Below are 20,941 nucleotides of genomic sequence, written 5' to 3'. Positions count from 1 at the left end.
AAGGGTGAGTTCACGTTGCCATTAAGGAGGACATAATGCACCTATGTGGAGAAATAATAAGATTGTGGTCCCTCCTAAAGGAAAAGGGTCGAAACCCATCATATTCCATTCACTTGGAGATGTTGAATAGAAAGTGAAAGTTGATCAAGTGCCAGAAGAAAACATCTCGAGTTTTGAGAAGCCTACCTTCAATGCAGAAATTACACAGATGTTGGTAAAAGTTGGTTTAGATACTGAAAAAATACTAGGAACAATGACACCCTTTGACTTTGCATTAACACCTTCGTAGAAGCAGGCTATCCAGCAAGACGGTATTATCATCGCTAGGACAGAAGGGCTAGGCTATCGGGGGGATGAGGAAAAATTTCCAGTAAACATGACTATCACTCAATATGTGTTGGAAGATGTTGACCAAGATGAAGCTCAACCTGCACCAACAGAATTTGAAGCAGGAGGCCAAGCCACCGTTGATGACCTTCGTGAGGTAAATCTGGGTGATGAAGGAGAAAACAAACCAACCTTCATTAGTGCAAATTTAAAGGAAGAAGAAGCTCAACAATATATTTCCTTCTTAAGGGAGTATTGCGACATATTCGCATGGAACTACAGTGAGATGCCTAGTCTTAATCCAGAGATTGTAGTCCATAAGCTTGCAATTCACCCTGAGAAACACCCAGTTAAACAGCCTCAGAGGCGAACTCAACCAAAGCTTACAACCCAAATTGAAGTTGAAGTCGACAAGCTTATCAATGCAGGATTCATCAGGGAAGTCAAATATCCAACTTGGCTAGCAAACATAGTGCCAATCAAGAAAAAGAATGGTCAAATCAGGGTTTGTATTGATTTTCGTGATCTCAATGAGGCTTGTCTTAAAGATGACTTTCCCTTGCCTATCACTGAACTTCTTGTAGATGCAACTACTGGGTATGAAACCTTGTCTTTTATGGATGGATACTTAGGATACAATCAAATCTGAATGGCACCAGAAGATGAGGAAATGAATGTATTCAGGATTCCGAGAGGAGTCTTTTGCTATAAGGTAATGCCCTTTGGCCTGAAAAATGCTGGGGCCACGTATCAAACGGCAATGACTATAATTTTTGGTGATATGCTCCATGACACCATCGAATGCTATGCTGATGATCTTGTCGTCAAAACAAAGGAAAAGGAAAACCATGTGGAAGATTTGAGAAGAATCTTCGAACGTTTGAGGAGGTACAAACTCAAGATGAACCCACTAAAATGTGCATTTGGAGTTTCCTCAAGAAAATTTCTAGGGTTTGTGGTTCGGAACAAAGGGATTGAAATTGACCCTACCAAGATTAAAGCCATCGCTGACATGCCTCCTTCGCGAAATTTGAGGGAATTGAAGGGGCTACAAAGGAGATTGGCCTATATCAGAAGATTTATTTCTAACCTGGCTGGTTGATGCTTGCCATTCTCAAGATTGATGAAAACGGGTGTTCCATTTGAATGGGATCAGTAGTGCCAAAATGCTTTTAATAGTATTAAAGAGTATCTTTTGACGCCTCCAGTACTCATGAGCCCTATAAAAGGGAAACCACTCTTATTGTACATAACAGTCCTGGATGGTTCGTTAGGGGCACTGTTGGCACAACACAATAAGCATGGGAAAGAAAATGCCTTGTATTACTTGAGTCGTACTCTGGTTGGGGCAGAAGTCAATTATTCTCCTATCGAAAAGACATGTCTTGCCTTAGTGTTCGCCTTGCAAAAACTAAAGCACTATGTCCTAGAACACAAAGTCAAGTTGATATCAAGAGTAGACCCCTTGAAATATATACTTTCAAGGCCCATACTTTCAGGGAAAATTGCAAAGTGGGCTGTAATTCTCCAACAATTCGCAATTGAATATGTTCCTCAAAGAGTTGTAAAGGGGCAGGCTCTAGCAGATTTTTTGGCAGCACATCCTATACTTGATGACTCACCTCTAGTAACTGATTTGCCAAATGAAGAGGCTATGCAAGTAGAAATCCAGAAAGGATGGGAGATGTATTTTGATGGAACTTCAAGGAGTCCAGATGGCAAGAAGCAAGAAAATCCTAAAAACAATAAAGTTGGAATTGGAATTGTGTTTGTGACTCCAGACAATGCTATAATCACCCATTCTTTCGCCTTAAGTGAAGGATGCTCCAATAATGAGGCAGAATATGAAGCTGCAATTGCTGGATTAGAATTGGCATTACAAATTCCTATTGAAGAACTCTCAATTTATGGAGATTCAGAGCTGGTTGTAAAGCAACTCCGTGGAGAATACAATGTTAAGAAAACAAGTCTCATCTTGTATCATGAAAGGGCTGATCAATTGCTTTCGCAATTCAGGAAAACACATATTTTCCACGTGAAGAATAAAAAATGCTCGAGCTGATTCACTTGTAAGTTTGGCTGCATCACTCACCCTACCAGATAGCAAAACAATTACTATCCCGGTAGGTAAAAGAAGGGTGTTACAACCTTTAAAAGAAGTTTCTGACTTGGTTCCAATCTTGGTCATCACCACGAAGGGAGAAAGCGAAGAGGATTGACGGGAACCATTCATAGCTTATCTCCAACATGGTAGGCTACCTGAAGATAAAGTAAAAAGAATTGAAGTGAGACGCAGAGCTACCAAATTCGTCTTGTGGAAAGATGGGTTATACAAAGGTTTTTGGATGGAATGTACATGCGGTGTATAGCCAAGGAACATATTCAAGAGGTAATGGCAGAAATATATGCAGGTGTATGTGGGGCATACCAAAGTGGTCCTAAATTACACATGTAGCTAAAATGGTTGGGATACTATTGGCCGACTATGATTGCAAATTGCATAGATTATGCTCGAAGATGCCAAGTCTGCCAAATCCGTGGGAACTTTCTCCACCAACCCCCAGAGCCTTTACATTTAACAACTTGTTCTTGGCCATTTGCAGCATGGGGTATGGACATTATTGGTCCTTTTGTACCTCCATCTTCAGTAGGATATCGATACATTCTAGCTGCTACTAACAATTTCTCAAAATGGGCAGAGGCCGTGGCTTTAAAGGATATAAAAAGCACAGTTGTTTCCGAGTTCATCCGAACCCATATCATTTACAGGTTCGGAATTCCAGAAAGTGTCATCATGGATAATGGACAGCCGTTCAGGAGTGATGCTTTGAACAAGTTATTTGCCAAGTACAAAATCAAAAACAACCATTCATCAAGATATCATGCACATGCCAATGGTTTGGCAGAAGCTTTCGACAAGACATTGTGCAAAATTCTCAAGAAGATGGTGGATAAGAACAAAAGAGCTTGGCACGAAAAGTTACAAGAAGCTTTATGGGCTTATCGGACTTCGCACAGAACCCCTACTCAAGCAACCCCTTATTCGTTAGTTTTTGGAGGAGAAGCAGTGTTACCACTGAGGTTCAAATACCATCATTGCAAGTGGCAATACAAGAGTCCTTAACAGAAGATGAAAGTGCAAGAGTGAGATTGGCTGAGCTGGAGACCCTAGATGAAAAAAGGTTGTATGCTCAACATAACTTGGAGATCTACCAACAAAGGATGGCAAATGCATTCAATAAACGAGTGATGCTTCGCTCCTTTAAAAAAGGAGACTTGGTACTAATGGTTAGAACACCCATAGTAGTCTCATGAAGAACCAAAGGAAAGCTTGAGCCCAAATGGGAAGGACCTTATGTGATTGAGAAGGTTTATTCTAATGGGGCCTATTTGTTAATAACGATGGATGGTGACAGAATCATTCTCCCAACCAATGCAAGGTTCTTGAAGAGATATTACCTAGGTTGAAAACCCGAAAGGGCAACCTGGGCAAAAAAAAAAAAAAAACCACCAACAGTATTGTATGTGGTTAAACTGCTAAAATACCTCACCGAAATCTAAGGTGATAAAACATTGGATACTCCTGGTCCGCAAGAGTATAAACTGTATACGGCCAAACAAAAGTCAAAAACCACAAACGGTATTGTATGTGGTTAAACTACTAAAATACCCCACCAAAATCTAAGGTGGTAAAACATTGGATACTCCTGGCCCGAAAGAGTATAAACTGTGTACGGCCAAACAACAATCGAAGACCACCAACGGTATTGTATGTGGTTAAACTGCTAAAATACCTTACCGAAATCTAAGGTGATGAAACATTGGATATTCCTGGCCTGCAAGAGTATAAACTGTAAACGGCTAAAATAAGACAAATCAATGTATTGTATTGAGAAATTTCATATAACAAATAAATCTATCACTGAGCGAAATTTCATAAATACATTATGTTCGGATGAATAACAAAATAAAAGTGCATTCATTCATTAAGAGAAGCCTTAGCCCTTTCAAAAGCATGTTCCACAACACCGTGTTGTCCATTCTTCTTCTTGTGCTGGCTCAAAACGTTTAGAGCAGTTTGCACGTCTTCTTCTGATTTGGAAACACTCTCGGAAGCTTGTGCAAAATCACACATAAAGGATGCATGTTCTGCTTGGGTGGATGACAATTCCTCTTCAAGTTGTTTGAGTAACTCTTTGGTTTGAATAATCCTTTGATTAAGACCCGCAATGTGCTCATCTGACTTGATAATTGAAGCAGACAACTGTTCATGTTCGCTAGAAACTTTGTCGAAATGAAGCTTCTTCTCATAGTATTGGGCCTCAAATTCTGCAATAGACAAGTTTGAAGAATCTGCAAGTTGGGTTTTCAAAGCAAAGCACCCAAGGAATATCTTCACCTTCTCGTAAAAGGAGATGAAGTCTACACCCAAACTCTTCAAAATCATGAAAACGTTGTTTGCTATAGCAATTATGCCATTAACATCTGTCATTGATTGGAGAGAAATAATAAGACCTTTCTGAACATGGGTGGCTGCTTCGTTAGAGGAAGTTCCCAAAAGAAGGCTAGATGGAGCAAGGGGTGCTTCAAGTTGGTTAAATAATTTGTTAACCCCATTTGCTTCAAGTAAGTCTGCAAGAATTTGGGCCGTTACCGAGGTATCAGAAATAATTTCGTCTGTCTCTTCCAATGTGTCAGAAGTAATTTCTGTAAAAATAGAAGGAGATACTCAATGAAAACATAGAAGTTAAAAACAATATATATATATATATATATATATGGGTGAATGAAGTATACCTTGGTGTACGGCTTGAAGAGACTTAGGTGTGGGAGGAGACAAGTTGTGATTCCCACAGGTGGACCACGGATTTTGCAATGTGGCATGATCTAAAAAGAAAAGAGTTCCTTGAGTATGTATACATGATGAAATAAAATGAGGTACAAGGAATGAATAAGAATACCCTTAAAGGTAGCCAATGGCATATGCGAGGTAGCTGGGGAAGTCCGAGGCACAGTGCCTAAGAAAATGAAAGGTATTTAAAAAAAAAAAAAAATGGAGGAATTATACCTTTCTCTAACAACTTGGATAGCTTGTTCGAAGAACGAGAAGAAAAACCTACATTTGCTGGGGGCAATTTACTCATCTTAGTCAGTGTGCCATTTAAAAGAGGGGTGTAGTAATAAAACTCATCTTCACTCTCACTACTCCCATTGAGAGAACGATCAAAAGATTTGGTGGGAGAAGGAATTTCAACACTCTTAATGCGAATACGACCCAAGGCAGTTAATTCATACCCATCTCCCTCAAAGAGTTCTTGAATCATATTCTCATCTTTATCTTCAAGAAAAGAATACAGGTATGTGCGAAATTGATCCATTGGGGTTTTGGTCGATACTGTTGGTTAGGAAGTTCTTGTATAATCACTGATAGACATAGTCTTTGGAAAAAGCTTTGCTAGACTAGAAAATTGAGGGCCAGAATTTACTTGCTCAAAGTTAAATCTCATTTTAAATTGAGAATTACACATATCCTCAAAAAGATGAAGGAGATCTGAAACCAAGTAACTAGATGGGGAAGGAGCAATAGGTGGCCGACTATTATCCATTCTCTGAGGTGACGATGCTCCCAGAGCAATAGGTGAAGATGATGACCTAGCTCTAGAGTAAGAAGGCTTCTTCGTCTTTTGGTCTTTAATTGACATATCAAGTTTTCTCTTGCATGAAGATTTCGGCTGGGTATGAGTAACATATTGGAGCACAGTAAAGGAAGTTCCCAACCACCAATTGGCATAAGGCATGGTTACGTGAGAAGTAGATTGGGAGCCTGGTAACTCCAATAAGACTTTTGTACTGCAGCGTAGCATATGGCGCTAGTTGTAATAAAATTTAGACCACTCAGAGGGCTGCCGACAAGATACATTAAGCGGTGTAGGGCACGCTTGAGCAAACCCAAATTGACGACTGTATCGGTTTGGGGAGTACAATTCGGAGATGAAATTAAATCCCATTTTAAAAGTTAAAATCCCTTGCCTCAAAGATATAAGATAGCCAAGGTGGAAAGGTGATATCCTTTCAGAGTCGACCAGAATGCCTGAAGGTTCACCTTCATGGGTAAGAGCCCTAAACTGACACTCCGTACGATAGGTTAAGAGAGAGTTCACAAATGGAAATTTATTAATAAAAAACTAGGCAGCCGATTGGTTTCCAATAAACCCAAGATATGGCATGAAATGAATATCAGGAATCGGACAAATCGATAAAGGATTCCCGTGAGAGTAAGTCTTAACAAAATATAGTGAAATCCATCCAAAAAGGTAATGCAAAGGACCCTGAATATTTTCCTTCCCAGGTGAAGGTGATGATGCCATTTTACCAAGAGAATGATAGAGGTATGCAAGGACGGGGATGGCCAGGCTAAATAAGGTTTCACCGACCATTTTGGTGGCTGCATGAAAGGTAGTCGGATGAATTTCCCCGGAAGAGTGAGGGAAAACAAATCCGCTAAGCCAACTCGCCAAAAAACCAGAAAGATACACATCATCAGGGATTCTATCTTTTCGTCGAAAATTACTAGTCGAAGTTGGGGATTAGTCAATGAATTTGAAAGTCCAATGGTTAAACTTCTTGGATTGAAAAGAGCTGGCATAAATGTTGAAAAGCCCATGGCACGCCTTGGATGTCTGGGACGAATATAAAACGTCATTGGAGGGGGTAAATTCTTCATAAAACTCGCCACGGATGGGGAGGCCGCTAATGCGATGAAGGTCCCATAAAGAGATCCCAAGTTCACCGTAAATGGTGTGGAAAGTGTTGGTGTCGGGTAACCATCGCTCTAAGAATCCTTTGAGCAAGACGACATTCCTAGCATAAGCAAATTGGGATACATAGATTGCGGCATAAATCCCACACTTTTTCAAAATAGGGGCAAATGTGGAGAGAACATCATTCAACCAAAAAATCCATATAGGGGATTGCAAATGGGTGGAGATGCCGCGGACATTAAAAGAATTATCCCACCTTAATTTTTCATATTTCATTCTCTTGAGAAGAGTATTAAATTCGGAGCAATCAAGGTCTTCAGAAAATGGATGGAGGATTGAGACAGGGAATGAACCGATTGATTTGGAGTGCCCTTTCTCGAGAATCTCGCAGCAATTTCGAATTCTTGTATAGACCAAGTCTTCGGAAGCCGTATGCAAAAGGATGTAGGGGTCCAACTCGGTAGGTGACAATAAAGCAGTGATAGGTTTGTCCCGAATTATTTTCGGACCAGATTTATTCAATACATTCCTCTCGTCACGTCGAAGATATTCAGGTGTCTTTTCCATGCTTCCTTTAAAAAATTAAACAAATTTTTTTTTTAAAAAAAAAAGGAAGAAGAGGTTAGTGAAGGCAAAATGTCATTGACAAAAGCCCTTGCCAAGGAATCAAGTCGTTGGGGTGATGTACATGTTCACTGCCAAGGTTTCAAGCCATTGGGGTGACGGACACATTCACTGCCAAGGAATCAAGCCGTTGGGGTGATGGGCACTATCACTGCTAAGGAATCAAGCCGTTGGGGTGATGGGTACAATCATTGCCAAGGATTCAAGCCGTTGAGGTGACAGATACAATCATTACCAAGGATTCAAGCCGTTGGGGTGACGGACACAATCACTGCCAAGGATTCAAGCCATTGGGGTGAAGGACACATTCAATGCCAAGGATTCAAGCTATTGGGGTGAAGGACACATTCACTGCCAGGGTTTCAAGCCATTGGGGTGAAAAGACACAATTACTACCAAGGATTCAAGCCATCGGGGTGAAGGACACAATCATTGTCAAGGATTCAAGCCATTGGGGTGAAGGACACATTCACTGCCAAGGATTCAAGCCATTGGGGTGAAAGAACACAATCACTACTAAGGATTCAAGCCACTCATTGCCATTAGGCTGGAAAGGGCAATGATACCTATAAACAAACTCTGACGCCTTGCGTGTTGCCTGCAAAAGAGGTAAAAAGACATGAAATAATTGAAAAAAAAAAATTGTAGCTTCTAAACAGGGCCTGAGACTTCATTAGTAGCAGGTTTCTTTTACAACAAAAAAAGGCTCTTTGTGCATGTTTACAAGCAAGGACTTTGGGGTTGGAAAAAAATAAAAAAATAAAAAATAATAATAAAATACTTCATTGTCGTGATTCGTATAGTTAAAATTCATATGCACGAATCACGAGGGTGCAGGCTTTGATTAGATTAAATTCAAAATGGACAAGCTGAAACGGAGATGGTAGAATTCGACCATCTTGGTCTGGAACTCTGTGGCCTACCTTCTGAAGATATGACAGAAAATTCCAACAGGAATCAATTGAGACCACTGCCAGAAGACAAGAGACCTGCCATGTCAACAATTCTACTTGGGCTATTTAAACTCATGATCTAGGGAAAAATTCTTGCAGGTTTTGTTTTGTTTTGTTTTTTTTTTTAAAAAAAACCTGGTCTTTTGTTTTTGTAGGGCAAGGACTTTATTTGGGCTAGTTAAGTTCATGATCTAACAACAATATATATATATATATATATATATAAAAGGCAGCAATAAGATTAAACTGTGACCCCAAAAAAAAAGAAAAAAAAAGGCCTTTGTTCAAAGAAAGACTTAGGACTAGGAAAAAAATCTGCTTGAAAGGCAGCAGGTTTTAAAGACTTTGATTAGATTAAATTCAAAATGGACAAGTTGAAACTGAGATGGTAGAATTCGACCATCTTGGTCTGGAACTATGTGGCCTACCTTCTGAAGATATGATAGAAAATTCCAACAGGGATCAATTGAGACCACTGCCAAAAGACAAGAGACTTGCCATGTCAACAATTCTACTTGGGCTATTTAAATTCATGATCTAGGGAAAAATTCTTGTAGGTTTTGCTTTTTTTTTTTTTAAAAAAAAAAAAAAAAAACTTGGTCTTTTGTTTGTGTAGGGCAAGGACTTTATCTGGGCTAGTTAAGTTCATGATCTAACAAATATATATATATATATATATATATATGTATAAGGCAGCAATAAGATTAAACTGTGACCCAAAAAAAAAAAAAAAGAAAAAAAAAAGGGCCTTTGTTCAGGAAAGACTTTGGGCTAGGGAAAAAATCTGCTTGAAAGGCAGCAGGTTTTTTGTTCAGGCAAAAATAAAAATATAAAAAGTAAAAAAATAAAAAGAAAAGAGGCTACAACTTTTGTTATGAAAGAAGGCAATAGGTTATTCATCCTTTCAAGAAGGGTCTTTGTTGGAACTACTTGGACTTAGGGTCTAGTAAAAAATTTTTGGGAAGGGTGCTGTCACATGGTGATATACATGCTAAAAGAAAATATTTTATGGAGAAGAAATCATACCTGATTTAAAGGAGTTTGAAGAGATTCTTTTGTGTCTTCTTTAAAGTATAAGAAGAACAACTTTTGTCGGAAAAAGAAGAAAGATAATGGCTGGAAAGTTGCTGGAAGGATAAAGATTTTCTGGAAACAAAAAAAATCTACTGGGAGAAACAAAATCTGCAAGGAAAAAAGGGGCTGCAGGGAAAATATATGAATAGGTGTAATATAAAGAAAAAAGTCTTGCTTAAGAAAAGAGGTAGTGGTCTCCTAAAATACTTCAAAGAAGCAAGAGTTTATGTAGGATTTGAAATACTCCATAGAAGTAAGAGTTTGTGTAGGATTAGAAATCCTACCAATGCCAATCCATCATATTCCATTTAGACAAACTCCTAAAAGGGGCTCATGCGAGCAAAAAATAATAAAAGGCCCATGGACTATAAGGAGCAATCAATCCATTAAAAAATATATATATATACAAAGCCTGAAAAGTGGTAGAAAGGGACCAAGGCCAAGAAATAATTCCATCCAAGACCTAAAGAGGATCTAGATAAAAGTGCCAATTTGTCGTGACTCGCACAGTTAAAAAAATTCACTTGTGCAAGTCACGAGGGGGCATTTGTTGGCACATAAATTTCAACTAAATTTATGTTTAAATTTCAAATACAGTCAATGACACACATAAAGTCTATGATAAGATTGTTGTAGGCAATCACTTCCCAAAATGATCAACTTGCTCCGTTGAAGTGTATAAATAAAACAACGTCGTATCTTAACGACGTTATTCAAGATGCTTAAATGACACGTGGAGCCTACGAAAGATGATACCTTTAGAGCCTACAATAAGGACACCACACAGGATGAAACCCCAAAAATCAATCCGGTTAATCAGATATACGATTAATCATATAGCGTTATTATTCAAAATTCGAATGGCGCTATTTGAAATTCAAATTGAGGATGAGGCATTCTTATCACCTGGATGGCCCTCTATAAATATGAGGACCATCACACAAGATCAGGGATCAGAGAAAATCAAAAGTGAGAATATCAGAGAGAGAGAGAGAAAGAATTCAAGAGCTAGAAGAAAAGAAACTTAGAGAACTCAAGAAACTACGCTACAAACGCAAAATGGCGATGAACAGATAAAGGGTTCCAAACCCAAGAATTGCACTTTGTATTCAAGGGTTCAAAACCCATAACAATTTTAATAAAATGTTTATTTTTCTTAAATTGTCTTCTGTTATTTATTTTGTTTTTCATTAATCGGAGGTTTCATTTATATAAAATGTGTAATTAATGATCTGGAATATAGATCGGAAATAGGAACCTGCTATTCAAATAATCAACACTGTTTAGTCCAAAAAACTAAACAGTGGACATTTGTAACATAAAATTTTGAAATGTGTTGAAACACTTGATGTTTTAAAATTTGTGTCTACAGTTAGTCTCTACAACGGTCCGACATGACCCCTTAAATTGTCCCGAAAGTGATTCCGGTTAGTTCCTACAACGGTCCAGCATGATCCCGTAAACTGTCCTGACATTGATTCCGGTCAGTTCCTACAATGGTCCAGCATGACTTTAAACTATCCTGACATTAGTTCCGACCAGTTTCTATAACGGTCCGACACGACCATAAACTATCTTTCGGCATTAGCTCCAGCATCTGATGCCGACCAGGGTCTTGTTGGCTGCCGACCAAGGTGTTTCCTAGCCATAGATGCTTCGGCAACTCTTCTAGGGCAGTTAAGTCTCTGTTTTTTCCCTTTCTAGGGTGTGGTGCTGATTTATTAAGCACTTTTGGCCTTTTTTATTTAGTGGACTACCAAATTTGTTCGGTAGCATTTATTTGGACTAGCCGTTGAGTTTTTTCCGACTTCTTCCAGTCATCCATTAATAAGCTGTGATTGTTGAATATCTTCACACCAGTTTCAGAGAGAGTGTTGAATATTGAAATTAAAGTACATAAAATCTTTTTATTCTTAGCATTATGTATATAATCTGTGATTGTGTCAATCACTGATTTAGTATTTGTTTTCTTATTTATATTGTTTCCTAAATTGTATCATGAATCTATTATATATATATGGTCTCTGCCTCATTCATGGGTAAGTCAAATAATTCTCTTCATGGTTAATATGCTATCACTTAAGTATAAAATGATAAACCATAAATAATGCATATATTGCAACTCCACAAAGCCCTTGCATCTAGGCTCCATTTGATTAATTGATTTGGTGATTAAAACAAAAGGGAAAAGAAAATAAAAAGGAAATCATTTGTCTTCGTTTTATTACCTTGGAAAATAGTAGAGAAAAAAAAAAACATGGTGAAAAAAACAGAGAATGTCAAGTTTTAAATATCATTTTCCCCTCTTATCTTTGATTTCTTATGAATTTTTTAAATTTAATATTTATTTATGTACAACAAAATAACGAAGAAATTTTTTTAAAAAATTCCTTTCTCATTTATTTCTACTTTCTTTCTGCTTTCCCTCACCATTTCCAAGCACCAAACTGAGACCTAACAAACTAATGAGAAGCAAATAGAGAAACAACAAAAATTAAAACAGGATGTAGAATCCAATTTTTATTGTGTACACACTGTAATATTCGATATCATATTACGCAACAACATTTTGCTCAATACAGCTCTTGGCCAAGAGGGGGCAAGTAAAAATGATGGGTAATAAAGAACAAAAAGAAAACAAGAAAAATAAGAATTGACTTCTAATTAGATGGTTAGTACTTCCCTTTAACTATAGACCACCAAAGTAGATCCAGCCATTAACGTATTCCATTGGTTCACAATAAGAATGAAAATGAGCTTAGCAGTAAGAATTTTACCTCTTTGACATATTAAAAAGTTCTTTGTCTGAAGAGAACACCAATATTTTCCGGGCATCATTAATTGAAAGTGAATCGTAGGCCTTTTTGCTGCATCCAGCTATTTCATCTCTGCAAAAGACAATGAACTACTAAGGGCACAAAACTAGCCACACTTTCTACCAAGTAGACAATGTGTGTATCTAAAGCAATAACATACCAACCCACACTTTTCAAAGTGCTCATGCTACTAGAGTTGGAATGAACAAAATAAGAAACGAAAAGAGTGAGCGATCTCTCTGCAGTGCATATGTATGCATAAATGTAGGCGTAAATCCCACTTCTCAGGTCGCTAACTTGATGTTATAAACAAATGTAGCAAAAGAGAGATAAAAACGTGATAACCAAAACAAATTTACATAGGTCTCACTTAATATAATTCAAATTCAGTAGGAAAGTCAATGTTGCTACCAAGCAGACAATGTGCATATGTAAAAGCAGTACTACCAACCAACCCTTTCCAGAGTGCACATGCTACCATAGTTGGAATGAAAAAAAATACGAAAAGACGAAGAGTGATTGATCAGTCCGCAGTGCATATGTATATAGAGAATTTATCTATAAATCCCTGTTCTCAGGTCACTAACTTGATATTATCAACAAATGTAGCAAAAGGGATAGAAAAACATTAACAAAACATATGAACATAGACCTCACCATAATTCAAATGTAGTGGGATAGTCACTGTTACTACCAAGTAGACAATGTGCGTATGTAAAAGCAGTAATACCAACCAACGTTCATTTAATTTGCATCATTATTTCCGCCCAAACGAAATTCAACTATTGGTTGCGACTGTCAACTAGCAAACTCTCATAAATGCCCTCATTTTCCTCCACTTAAAAGAATACATGATATTATATGAATGGAATGAACAACTATAATCAAATAAAACACCCTAAAAAATCAGTTATTATTTCAACTCTTGCCTCTCCTTTTAATCTCTGCCATAAGTAAAGTCACACAGTTTACCTTACTGTCTTTGCCAACAGAACATGAAATAAACGTAAGTTTCATGGGGTACAGTCTGTCTCGCACTCAAGACACAGTTGTAAGCCCCCTCCATAAACGATTGCTCCAGTTCTACAGCATGCTTGATACAATTATTCGCCCATAGCACTGGCTGAAAGCAATTCCAATTCAGTGTGGAATTCAGCAATTCTATTCTGCACAAGGAGTCTCAAAAGGTTGAGACCTAAGATAGGATACTCCTGAGGAGATGGTGGAAGGCGGCCACTGCTCCATCAAAGAAAAAAAAAGTCATGACCATTACCTTTCAAATTCAAAAGGTAAACAAGATAAATAAGATAAATAAGCAGTAAGCTCACTCTTAGAACCAGACAGAAATCAACAATGGCCATGCCTGTCTCAATTGCATTATTGAAGACTGACTACCCAATTCATCGACACATTGTCAACCACATTACCCCCACTATATGCCACTAGAAATAGAAAAAAGTTGTTCACAATCATGAAATTAATGTGTAGGATGTTTTGCCTTTATTGTTAACTGCTTGAGGACTTTCCAAAAGCGGCACACTGTGACATATGGATCTAGCAGGAACGAACACAAACAGACATGTACTAAAAAAACATATACAAAAATCCTTCATATACCTTAAATTCAGTCTAATTGTTTGGATAAGTTACTATGCACTGAGTGTCACATGTACACTAGCTCCTCCTCCATGACGGCAACGAGGATTAGCTAATTCAAATTAATACAGATATGAAGCACATAGAAGTTATAGCTTGAAGGCAATGCATTTAAAAATATGTTTCTCATCCAACACAATAATTCATTACATAGGTAAGCAGCAAGACAACATAAACTGAAGGTGGTGTTTTTGTCCATCAAACCCAACAGCTACTACTTGCACCAACCAACAAAAAAAAAAAAGTCTGATGAGAAAAACCTGGTTTCAATCTGAAGAAACCAAAATGTTAACATAATAGCCCACACAAATTAGAACATCTAAACAATTCGTTGTCCGGTTTAGTTTTTTGAGGTCATCTAACCTACGGAGGGGGAAAAGAAGCATAGCTAAAAATTCTCCTCAAAAAATGACTCCAAATCAACTCAAACATGGCAAAAAAAGTACATGACCTTTTTTATACAACCTGAAAACATGTGGTCCTAATTTCATCTTTTGCCACCCATTTTTGTCAAGGATATTTAAAATATAAAGGTCATCCAAAAAAAAAAAAGGAAAAAGACATAAGAAGTTGCTGTGCCTCTGTATAGTAAGGTATCAACTGAAAAAAAAATCCCTTTCAAAGGCATCCTGGTCCTCAATCTTCACACTTAAAAACAACTGCATGCTCATATATATCCCCTGCAAATTGTCAATCAGAAACATCATCAGTGAAACAGCTTAGGACTTGAAAATGGAAGTAATTTGACAAAATTTGGTACACATAATATTCAAAGTTCCTTGGAATGTAATTGTAAAACTTATACATAAGTCATGAGCAGCATGCCACGTTAACCAAATCAGGTATTCTAGTCAAAATGCTAGGACTTGAAATAGTTAATCTTTTTAAAGCTACAGTTGTTTAAACAAACTCAGTCATCAGTGATTTCCATCTTTTAATTTTCCTAATCCAATTTGCAAGTATGTTTCACAAGCGCATTCACCTAAAGGGCTGTGAAAACTTGTCTTATGCAATCTTCACTTTTGATCAACTTTTCCATAGTGGTCATCATCACTTTTCATACCTCAGTGCATATTGTTATTATTATCGTACCTCAACTGAAGATAGAGCTGACAACACTCTTACATGTCACAATACTTGGCCAACTTATGTTGCATGAATTGCACACAGGGACTTGTTGGGTCTTGTGGACCCTAATAAGTATTGTACACTGAGCCCTGGGTCCAATGGCGGGTTTGGGGGGCCTCCCCCAGGGGATGACGGGTCCAAATATTTTGGATACTTTGGTAATTTCTCGTTACTTCCCTGTTGTCGTAATTTTTATACTTATAAATAGATAAAAGGGGCATCTCTTGTATTGTAGAGAGTCAAAGTTGTGTCGCTTTCTAATCATAGTGAAAACCATAGTAGCCGTAGACGTAGCCCTATTTTGGGGTGAACCACGTAAATCTTTGTATTCTTGTGTTTGTATAATTTCTTCGATTCGTTTTATCTTTCTTATTTGATATTTTGTGTCTCACCTTTCCTTATTAGGAAGAGACGATTTCCTAATAGGACGAACACAAGAATCTATCTTTGGTGGGGCAAAAGCACACCACTCCTAAAAAAGTGGGAGCGGGAGTGGGAGCGGGGGCAGAGAATAAAAAATATAAAAAAGCAAATAATGAGTGGGTTCAAGCCACCTGTCAAAACTTTGCTAGTTTTTTTAATCCAAAATGAAATTCCAGCCTCTTATCAAAACCCGTCACTAAAACACCTAATTTTCAAGGCATGATAACGTTTATGTTTACAATTTTTATGTTTATAAATAATTTAAAAACTATATACAAATACTCATTTTGTGCCTAATTTTGTTTCTAAAAATTATAGACAAACTACACTAAATTTTTTATTAAAAAAAAATAATTATTTTCCTTGTTTCGAAAATAGGTTTTCATTCTTTCCTCCTTCTCCTACCCACTTTGGTCACCACCACCAACAATCGTATGCGGCCAACACACGACCCAAAAATAAAAAGTAATAGCCAAACCTTGTTTATGTGTGATAGAGATATGATATGAATGACGATCTTGTCCTATTGTTAGAAGAGAGAACAACAGAGAATTTTTTTTTTTATTTTTTTATGGCAATGTATCTTCATATAGTGAAATAGAATGAGTTCACAATTACAGCATAAAACACAATAAACTCCCAAAATGGGAGAGACATCCCAAACAAATACAATAATTACAACATAAAACACAATTATAAATAAACTCCCAAAATGGGAGTGACATCTCAAACAAGTACGAGGGCAATAAATTTCACATGCAAGTGTGAAAAGTGAAACTGTTAGGGCATGTTTGATTAGTAGGATTATAGCATAGGATTGGGATTGTTAGTCCATGGACTCACAATCCCATGTTTGATTGCAAATTTTATTAACCATATTTCATGTACGGCGTACATTCAATGTGACAAAATTGGAGAATTTTTAATATTGAGAGGGGCTGGAGATCATAATCTCAATTATGAAGGAAAAAAATAAAATGAATACATAATAAATGGTTATCTCACTAATCTAATTGGATAACTAATCCTACACTAATTCATGAAACTATTAATCCCTTCACTATTAATCATGTTAATCAAACAAGGCATTAACCTTCTAATAAGGTGTAAGAGCTCTGGCCAACAGACTAATCTCTATAAAGAGAGTAGTTTGAAAGGTATAACTGTAAACAAATAATATACTATAGTATTGTAAAAATATAATTGCATAATGTTTTTGTTGGAACCAGATGCAAGTAAATAGTGTTCAAGTCCAAGTAAGAGGGTTTAGTAAAAAATCATAGGATTCAATGAACCTATAATTAATTTGAGCAAGTTGAATTCATCTGTTTAAATAAATAACAAATTTAAGTGGGTTCAACTGAACCCTCTCAATTAAGTGTAGTGTCGCCCTAAGCACACTCCATGGACTGTCATGCAACATTACTAGTTATCTTTTTTCAACCCTCAAAAGAACTCCTATTACTGACGCTTCAAAATTTCCACAGAAACACCGAACACTGCAGTCTACCGCACCTTTTTATCCGAGTTCTTAGGAAAAATGAACTCCAAGAAGTTAGAAGCCCACCTATTGAGAATGGCATCACCCACTTAACCCCAAAAACTAAGAAGATCAAACTTCATAGCTTGTTAGCAACAAGGCAAAGAATAGGAAGGGTGATTGACATTCTCCCTGCCTTACGTATATCAATATAACTAATTAATCTCTTCTATATATCTTCATAGTTCAGCAAAAATGACGCTGTTTTATGCATTATATAAACAAAATAAAAATAGAACTAAATCATAGTGAATCATATGATTCACTCAATTTTTTATTCAACAACATGATTCGAATCATTTTTGTTGAAACTCGTATCAAATCGTACGAATCGAATCATGAATCGTAGGATTCTAACGACCATGAACACGATATCACCTCCACATCACAAATCATGGCAAAAAGAGCAAACTGAAAACATTCCCGCCTAGAAAGTCTCCAAGAAATGCATTTTTTCCCTCCTCGAAAAATCCAATAATCGTAAAAGTCAGAATAAAGCCTTCATGGACTAGATTTTCCAAACTTCCAATGCCCTCCGAAAACATTTATTTTCAAAACATCGTTTGAATACTTTGCACTCCCGCAAAGTTTTGTCATCAAAACCCATCCAAATGCAATATAACTGCCACCCAACAAAAAACAGTGTTTGTAACTATGATGAAACGTTTTTCTTAGCACGGAGAGGAATGACATGAAAAATTTAGCCTCACCAGCTTAGCTATTACATTGCATCAGTCAATTCACAATGCAGAATATATAGGCAACACAGAAAGAGCTAAAACAACCTGTAGGTCACAAGCCAAGTTAAGAATAACGGAAGAGATACAATTCAAGAAGCAGCAAAAAGGGATAGCAATAAATGGGTTTGCTTCTCTGTTCATATCCTAGTCTTGCACAAAAACACACAACCCAAGAGGATAGAATCACGTGAATCAACAAAAGAGTAGGTTTATCAACAAATAGCAATACAACTAAAGGACCGCAATATATTTGATATATAAAGTCAAGTAAGTTACTTGCTAATGTCAACTCATGAACGGCATTGGGAGTTTCTTCAAACAATGGTGGAAGGCTTCTAAACTCTGTCAGCAAGACCTGCAAAATAAAAGAAGAAGATAACGTATCTGTGTCGTGTCCGTGTCAAACACTGACACTCTTAGGACACGTGTTCGACACTCTTCAAAACGTGTCCTATTTTTTAAATTTTTTTAAAGACCCAAACACTCTTTAGACACTTGGAGGACACACGTGTTAATCGCTTAAACACACATGTCTATCAATTAGACACATGTGAAACTAATTATAAGTTTGAACAAAATAACTTAAGATACAATAATAAAACAAAACCCATATAAATTTATAGGAATTAGTGTCATATTGCATTTGTTATTATCTTTGAATAATATATTTTATATATAACATATAATAAGTATATAAAATTATATATTTCATGCGTGTCCCCCACGTGTCGTGTCGTATCTTGCATTTTTTGAAAATTGACGTGTCGGCGTGTCCGTATCCGTGTCGTATCCGTGTTGTGACAAGTGTCTGTGTCCATGTTTCTTAGACTCACACCATACTGCAGCCAATTGGACATCATCTTTGATCAAATATATAGAGATTGGGAGGTTCCATTCCCTCTAATTCCATCAATTCAGTTGAGTATTAGGCATCGTATACAGACAACTACGTCTTATTGCTGATACATCCTATAATTTCTTTAGCGATGGTATTGAAATACTTTTTTAGTCCCAACCTAAACCCAACTTACTTGCCAAACGGGGGAAGAATTTTTATGTGCGGATAGAGTATATGTCATATGGTATCTTCTACTATTGTGATTGACTTTGATAATATAATCCATTATATTTATGTCAGGCGTTTGATAAACACTATGAGACATATACATTTGTAATTGATGAAAGATAATACCACGTGATATCATATTCACAGACAAAAATTTCTCCAAATGCGGACAAAGTTGTCTATATCTTGATGAAGATGGGGATTTTGAGCCCGTATATCTTCTCGATTTTCCCCCACAACCTCTGCTCTATGCAATCACGCATCCATAGGTGTTCTCACCATTTTTGTCTCATATGCCTACCTACAACCAGGGGCGGAGCCATGTAGGGGCAAGGGGGGTCACGTGCCCCCCTTGACTTTTCAATTTTTTTTTTTGTTTTTGTTTTGTGCTATGTGGAGTATGTTAAAGATTCGAAAAATTTGTTACTCGGTGACATAATCACCCGTTGCAGTGTGTGGAGTGTGTGTTAAAAGATTCAGAAAATTTGCTACTTGGTGACGCAATAATATGATTAAAAAAAATTAAAAAGTAAAAAAATTAACTTTTAATTAATTTTCTAAAATAAACCTATATAGTGGTATATGTACCCTCGATGGATCTGTTGTTAATTATGAAGATTATAAATTTTATTCCTTTCCATTTTAAAATATTAATTTTTTATTATCTTAAAATATTAATTATTTTTTAAAAAAATAAAAAAATAAAATAACATGAATTTTTTTTATTTTGCTCTTATTTTAAATTTATTAATATTAATATACATAAAAGCATGAAATTGATGTTCTCCAAATGAATGATATGTTTGTAGTTCGAGGGAGAAAAATGCACAATGCTCAAGAAATTACAAACCTACATCACTATCGTGCTGAATTATTCTATACTATTTTGGATATGCAAATTTAAGAACTAAGTGCTAATTTCACTGAATCAAACACTGAGTTGTTATTGATTGGGAAAGAAAAATTTTGAAATTATAATTAATAGGTGCCCCCCTATATCAAATTTCTGGCTCCGCCACTGCCTACAACCTCCCTCTTCTCTCCTCCTCTACCATTTTAGAGAGAGAAAGTGAACTTTCTTCAACCACTTTTCTTTCTTCTTTATATAAGGAAAGTGATGATGCATCAATTTCAAATGTATATATTTACATGTATTTATGTAGAATTCCCCCCTATATACATATGTATCTGAATTGGCCATGGTATGGGCTTTGTCAATTGTCATCAGGATTAGAAAGAGAATGGCCTCTATGCTCACATATGACAGCGACCAAACAGGGTCTCTCTCTCTCTAAAAATTTATCACTGTCGAAATCATATACAAAAGATTTGAACAATTATGCCCAAGGCAGACTCACTTCCATAAAATGTCACTAGAATGGCAGCATTATTGATAAAAAAAAAAAAAAAAAAGTACACCGAATACCATCCAAATTCGACCAATACATAAACAAAGCTGTCCAATTTCATACCGAATACCATCTAAATTCGACCAATACATAAACAAAGATGTCCAATTTTCTGGTTTTGTATCAAAGTCCCAAATGTTACTCGCTATTGTCAATAAACACGATATAGAATGGTTCAAAACTTACCTATCAAAAATAAAAATAAAAATAAAAAACTAGATAACAAAAATCAGTAATTAACAAATTTAGGCCTTACGAAAGTGTAAGAGGTTCTCAGAAATAAATATTAAAAACAAGAAATTGAATCTGATACGATATAAAATTAGGGTTTTGGGAATTGTGACCTTGAGCTGAGAGAGGAGTTTGGAACAAGTATCGAAATGGTTCCGAATAAAAGCGGATCCATCTCTCTGTGTCGCCTTGA

At 36.6% G+C, this 20,941-nt stretch overlaps 1 protein-coding gene and 1 long non-coding RNA gene across 3 annotated transcripts; both read right to left on the bottom strand.

Moving 5' to 3' along the window:
- Window positions 1-4,207: 4,207 nt before the first annotated feature.
- LOC114301491 (uncharacterized) lies at window positions 4,208-13,666 on the bottom strand. 2 transcript variants are annotated; one of them, XM_082902712.1, is made up of 4 exons: window positions 13,528-13,666; window positions 12,517-12,627; window positions 5,125-5,214; window positions 4,208-5,034 (listed from the first exon to the last, which is right to left on the bottom strand). In XM_082902712.1, exons 2-4 carry the CDS (start codon window positions 12,575-12,577, stop codon window positions 4,307-4,309), a joined length of 879 nt encoding a protein of 292 aa, XP_082758838.1. In that variant the 5' UTR covers window positions 12,578-12,627; window positions 13,528-13,666; the 3' UTR covers window positions 4,208-4,306. The 2 variants fall into 2 exon arrangements, with proteins under 2 accessions (XP_082758838.1, XP_082758839.1); XM_082902713.1 differs by lacking the exon at window positions 13,528-13,666 and having other exon boundaries at window positions 12,517-12,718.
- Window positions 13,656-20,941, bottom strand: LOC145806260 (uncharacterized). The gene is made up of 4 exons (XR_014349190.1): window positions 20,862-20,941; window positions 18,319-18,397; window positions 14,791-14,891; window positions 13,656-13,791 (listed from the first exon to the last, which is right to left on the bottom strand). It is a non-coding gene; the product is annotated as an uncharacterized LOC145806260 (long non-coding RNA).

The sequence above is a fragment of the Camellia sinensis genome, chromosome 13 (genome assembly GCF_055761805.1).
Source record: "Camellia sinensis isolate YWXY chromosome 13, ASM5576180v1, whole genome shotgun sequence".
Lineage (NCBI taxonomy): Eukaryota > Viridiplantae > Streptophyta > Magnoliopsida > Ericales > Theaceae > Camellia > Camellia sinensis.
The sequence above is the reverse complement of the archived record's forward strand: the minus strand, read 5'-3'. Positions and strand labels throughout refer to the sequence as shown.

Excerpts from the sequence above, each read along its gene's own strand:
- LOC114301491 (XM_082902712.1), bottom strand. The coding sequence starts at position 12,577 with ATGATGCCCGGAAAATATTGGTGTTCTCTTCAGACAAAGAACTTTTTA. Across the intron at positions 5,215-12,516 it reads CTTTTTAATATGTCAAAGAG|ATCATGCCACATTGCAAAAT; the intron begins GTAAAATTCTTA and ends TTTTCTTTTTAG. Across the intron at positions 5,035-5,124 it reads TCTTCAAGCCGTACACCAAG|AAATTACTTCTGACACATTG; the intron begins GTATACTTCATT and ends CTATTTTTACAG.